The sequence below is a fragment of the Cajanus cajan genome, chromosome 11 (genome assembly GCF_000230855.2).
Source record: "Cajanus cajan strain Asha chromosome 11, NIPB_CcT2T_4, whole genome shotgun sequence".
NCBI lineage: Eukaryota > Viridiplantae > Streptophyta > Magnoliopsida > Fabales > Fabaceae > Cajanus > Cajanus cajan.
In genome coordinates this window covers 36,602,092-36,607,961 of record NC_138527.1, presented here as the reverse complement: position 1 = coordinate 36,607,961, position 5,870 = coordinate 36,602,092, and the positions used below count along the sequence as shown (strand labels likewise).

The window sequence follows — 5,870 nt, the reverse complement described above, 5'->3', positions numbered from 1 at the left end:
CTCATATTCTCTCTTTTATCGGTTAGAATAATAATTATTACAAGGCCAATGAAGATAGATCCATGATAATATAACAGTGTAAAAAGAAAAAAGAAAAAAAAAAAGAAATCTTCCTGAGGATGAGGAGACAAGCATTTCCAGAGTTGAATTGAATGGTTTGATTCCAAATTAACTCGGTTGAGTTAATCACAGAAATTCTGGTAACAAAATTTTCAATTTGTTTGTTAGGTACTGTAACAACTAACAGTCTCAAAATTTCCAACCTGCTAAATTACGCGAAGGATGCACCATGCGCACCCACCCACCCTCTCTATCCTCTCTTCAGAGTTAGCCAGTTAAATCAGTAGCTTCGTATAAATTAAAATCATTATCACTTCCAACACCTTTCGCTCTCTCTCTCCCCCATGCTTCTTCGGCTTCGTTCATTTTCTCTGGAAATTTTGATTCCACTGAGAAATTGAAACGAAATCTCCGATGCGAACCGATTCTCCTAACGGCTCCACTTTAATTCGATGACGATCGCCAATATATGCCGCACGCAGCATTTCCCGTGGGATCAACCAATGGATCGCTGCTTCCGGATTTTTCCATGCCTCGCTGATCCCGGTATCGTTCTTCAACACTCTCTTTCGTTCCACTGGATTTTTGCTTTTCTCAATTTCTGTTTTATTTTATTTTTAATTTTGTTCTCATTGTAAATGCTGGTTCCTGTATTTCATTTCAGGTCGAAGGTCTTCGTTGTGCTTGAAGTTGGCCTTAGTGACGATTCACGTGGTTTATGCTGGCGTGCTCTTCTTGCTCGATGGGGATTTGATTGAAAAGACTAAGAAGGAACCGTGGTGAGTGTTTGCTCCTATCGTTTTGTCTTCTTAACGTTTTTTTTGGCTTTAATAGAAGTTGTATTTTCTGCATTTTGTTATTATTATGTGTATTATGCATGAATGAATAAGTTAGTGCTTCCTAGCAGTTTTGGATGATTACTGTAGTTTTTCCGATTTTCTAATTTTCTGCTTGCTTTTTCTGTCAGGTACACTATTTTGTACTTGTTGCTGTTCGTTGTTACTTTAATACAATACTTTGTTACCTCTCTTTCTTCTCCAGGGTAATAAAACTTTTTTGTTTACTTATGATGAAATCAATAATGAGTGTGATGAGGAGCTGCGATTTTTGTTATTTGTTATTTTTTTTTGGCATAAATTATATATCTGCCTAGTGTGATTTATTTTGCTTTGCTAATTTTCTGTGCACAGCTATGTTCGTGATGCTATGATGGTTATTAACGAGAGAAATGTAGTATACAGAAAGGAACCGGAGGCATCAAAGTAGGCAATGCTACTTTTTCAGTATAAATTTATTATTAGGAAAAGGAAGGGATGTAATAACATGTGCTTTGAGGTAAACTTGTGTTTCTGGTCTCATCTAACTATTTATTTTTAATTTTATGTTGCTCAAGCAAAGTCAACCAGCGTCGAGCAGAAATGGGAGCTTTGTTGTTTCCATGGAGGGAAATCAGATGGGAAGATATGGTTCAGGAAGCAATGCAACATCTTGGTCAAAGTTGGTGGCTGACTTGTATCCTTTTGGGTCAACAATCAGGTAGATAGGACTGTCTTTGGCATCTACAATTTCATGCATTTTTGGTTGAATTTTCGCAAGTTATTTATGGCTTAATTCTCCTTGCAGAACATGGACATGCACCTACTGCAATGTGGAGCAGGTATGACAAATGACATTCTGTAATCTGTATTATGTTAGGGCTATTGTATGTGTAATATGTTATTTCATATTTTATTGCTTCTTCAATGCATCTTTGGGTGATGGTGCTGCATTCGTTTGATGGTTTTAGTTGTCAACATTTCATTTTGTACAGTCATAAAATTCACTGCAAGGATGGAAGAAACTACGTGTTGCCCTAGTCATGTATTGAAGCATCTTTATTAAGTATAACCATCAGATTGTTAATAATATTGTTAACCTTTCCCGGATGTTACTCTACATCTTGTATCTTTAAAAACATTGTTTGGGTATTGGTTTTGTCATTTGTGATCTAAAATTCTGAATTCAACCTGCCTTGTAACAGAGAAAAGACAGATTAATGTCAATGTTTTTGATTTTTAAAAACGAGTTCAAGATTTCAGTAAAAATACTAGAATCGATTTTTTTATCTTGGATTGAATTCTTGTATTAGAATCATGAGAAAGCAATATTTCCATGGATAATGAAAAGATGTATTGAACTGCATTTTGTAAACTGCTTTTTCCCTGTGTTATATACTTGACCTTTAGCACATTAAGAGTTCCTCCTTAGCACAATGAAAACTAGAGACCTCTCTTTTGAGTTCTAATAATTAAACTTCTTAACTTTGATGATCAATTTTTTTGTTGGTGGCCATTATGCAGCCTCCACGAGCAAAGCATTGTCATGACTGTGACAAGTGTGTTCTTCAGTTTGATCATCATTGTGTTTGGCTTGGTAACTGCATTGGCCAGGGTAATCACTGTCGATTTTGGTGAGTTAATTATATTGGAATATGTAGTTCATTATTTGCATTCTGGTTTCAAGATTTTCTATTGTAGACTTTATCTGAGCTATCTTCTTTATAGATAAGTAATTTAACTTTCACCAATATTTAAATTTTTGCTTGATGATATTATTATTTATTTGTAATTAGTCTTGATATTTAGATTAAGGAACAGTGGCCTGAAAATGCAATCACTGCTAATTATCAGTAGAATATCTTTTGTTTCTTTCATAATCACGACATTTTTTCAAACACTTTTAATTGCAATGTGCACTTGGTCTTCTTTTTTTCAATATTTATTATGAGAGAAATTGTGGATGAACTCAGAAACATATTTAAAAACTTAATTATGTTATCCTTACATTATTTAGTTACTTTAACTGCATATTTACTTTTATTTTCCCATTGAGTTATGTCTTTCTAAGTACTGTGTGGATTCAATAATTATAGATATTTTTAAGCAAATTATTGGTAGTTTTAAACTATATATATAGAGAGAGAGCTGGAAGAAAGGGGGGGGGGTATTAAGTGACAATTGTTCTCAGTTAGGATAACAACAAATATTGATCATACAATGGTACATTCATGCCTAGTATTGATTTTATTCAATTTGAATCTGGACCATCTATGTATGGTTGTATGACCAAAATAATTTGTTCTCACGAGAACAATTCTCAATTGATATGCTCTCTGTGTTAGTGTAACCCTTGTAATTTATTATGCTTGAACACTTGTGAAATTTATGAATGGGATTATTTTTAGAGCTCATCTAAAGAAATGCTATATATCCTTGTGAAGACTTTGACTATATGTTCTCCTTGTAATCAATAACATGCCAGCATTGTACAAGGAAGTTGCTTATTTTATTAATTTTGTATATATCTTAGTAAAAATATCTCTTACGATGATTTTTTCTTCCTACCTATCAAAACTATTTAGGTGGTACCTTTTTGAAGAGACAGCATTGTGCCTTTGGACTGGTGTCTTGTATATTTCATACCTGAAGGCTCACATTACAAGGGTTTGGTATGATATCTTGATTATTTTGGAGGAATATTGAAACTCCCTGAATTGTTAAAATGAAAATGATGTAAAATTCTCCCTTGGAAAGTTATACACATAAGTATTTGGAGAAAGGGGGTGGGGGGAAGGGTTTGGATTATTGGCTCGTGTATGCAGCCGGATACCCACCAGTGGAAAGAATATTTCTTTGATTAGATGTATAACCTTTCAAAGCCAATAACTTTACCTTTGTGCCAAGATTCTCCTACTTTCAATTTTAGATTTATAGATGGTAAGTCTTGGCCCAAAGGTAAGGTTATTGATTTGACCTAGTGGTCTAATTTTACATTTTAAATTTATCATGAGGTCTTCCATAACAAAAGGAAGAAAGTCCAATGCTCTTTCTTTCTGTGTTTCTTGCAATTTGAGATTTCTTGAAATTTGAGATTAGATTGATACCTTTTTTTTTTTTGCTCTCAGGTGGCAGGATGCAATCACAATACTACTATTGATTACTCTTTCAATGTGTCTTGTCTTTCTGCTCCTCCTACTGCTAGTTCATAGGTAATTCTTGTAATTCTGTATCCTAATTTTTGTATCTAGCATAAGATTGCTTTTTTGTATAGGTATTTCATTCTGTTCCTTTCTGTATTTTTTTTTTGTTTGGAGAAATCGTTTTGGGAGGGTATGTTTTCAACTCTACCACTTATTTAATTATGTGAGTGAAATATCAATCATTATTGTCTGTGGTTCTTCTTTTTGACATACTATGTGCTACATACAATAAACATTGGTTTTAAATGTTTTTATTCCATCACCTTGATGCTACAAATAGTTGAAGTCGAGGAGCCATATATTTTGTTTAATGGAAGACTAAATGGAGATATCTGGATGATAAAATATTTGCTTTAAGGAGGAGTTAAATCTAATACTCCTGACTTCAGAATCCAATTTATGATATTCAGAAGGTTTAGAAAGGCATTCTGCCCAGCTTGGTCTTTTACCTATTTAAAAAGTTCAAGTTAAGAATAAATGACCACAAATAGTGTGCTGAGTGCTTGAATGAAGGATGCACAGTGGAATGACTTATCAGTTTATGAGTTGTTCAATCACAATGAGTTTGCTCCTATTTTCATTTTGCATCTAATCTAAATCTTAGCAGTTCTGTTATGTTAATGTAACCATATGTAAAATAAAAATGTTGAACTTGTTCTTCCCTTTTTACACCCTGGCCCTTTTTCTCCATCACGTTGAATGTATAGTTCAGCATTCTGGTTCAATACAAATAGAATATCACAGCTGTTTTGTCTTTTCTGCAGTTATCTTATTTTGACAAATCAGACTACCTATGAACTTGTAAGGAGAAGACGGATTCCTTACCTAAGGTTAGATAAGTTAGTCTCTTGATGTTTTTGTATTTTTCTTCTTCACATTTTTACCTTAAATCATTAAATACAACATTTTGGTGGAACGTGATTATTTTTATTAGCATTGCATGGCTTTTAATTTATCAGCAAGATGTTGATGTTAAACGGTTACATGTCTGAATTACTTTTGTTTTTTGCTTGCAAACTGTTTCTGGGATATCTATGATGAGCACATTTGATTAACCTGCAGGTCAATTCCGGAAAGAGTGCATCCATTCAGCAAAGGAATTTGTGGAAATTTATACAACTTCTGCTGTGCCAGGAGCAGCATATACAGTTTAGAACCACTGCCTACCTCTCAAGAGATAGAGGAAAAGTCAAGGCCATATACATGCTTGGATGTCATTAATTGTCGATGTTGCTGATAGTTTTTGTGTAAGTGAAAGTCTGTTCGTCCAACAGTTTAATTGTGAAAATTAAGGAATTTGTCAATGCACCTTTGCTTAGATGGGTAGGTTTTATCTTTAGGCCATTTGGTTTATGATTTATCTTCTGTTATTCATTCTTTGCCTAATTTTTGGAGGTAGAGTTCCAAGTTTGATGTACAGTTGCAGTGGTATGATTTTACTCGTTAGTTTGTGGACCTGGATATCTAGCTAATTATCAAACAGATTACTGCCGAGGAACGCTAGAAGTTTTTTAGTTGCATGCATGCATGCAGGGGTGCGGCATCGTTAATTTTACGGTGGGCGTTGGCCCCCCCTCAACCTCAAAACTTGTTTTAGTCTGATGAATTCTGTGTTGTTATTTAATCCCTACGTACTTGTGTTCAACTTATCTAGAAGACTAGATCCACCCCCCTGGTTGCGTGCAGTTGAAGAAGTGGCAGACCATGCACTCTTGCTCATATTAAATTTGTAGGTATTGAAGTACTTGTGAGATTAACATGGTTAGTGACAAAAGAAAGACTAGACTTGACA

General features: G+C 34.3%; 1 protein-coding gene across 2 annotated transcripts; it reads left to right on the top strand.

The window, feature by feature from the left end:
* The first annotated feature begins 131 nt into the window (after positions 1-131).
* Positions 132-5,870, top strand: LOC145949340 (protein S-acyltransferase 10). 2 transcript variants are annotated; one of them, XM_083067559.1, is made up of 11 exons: positions 136-606; positions 725-839; positions 1,028-1,102; positions 1,251-1,322; positions 1,459-1,596; positions 1,684-1,717; positions 2,400-2,509; positions 3,461-3,547; positions 4,004-4,087; positions 4,843-4,908; positions 5,141-5,870. In XM_083067559.1, exons 1-11 carry the CDS (start codon positions 513-515, stop codon positions 5,313-5,315), a joined length of 1,050 nt encoding a protein of 349 aa, XP_082923685.1. In that variant the 5' UTR covers positions 136-512; the 3' UTR covers positions 5,316-5,870. The 2 variants fall into 2 exon arrangements, with proteins under 2 accessions (XP_082923686.1, XP_082923685.1); XM_083067560.1 differs by lacking the exon at positions 3,461-3,547 and having other exon boundaries at positions 132-606.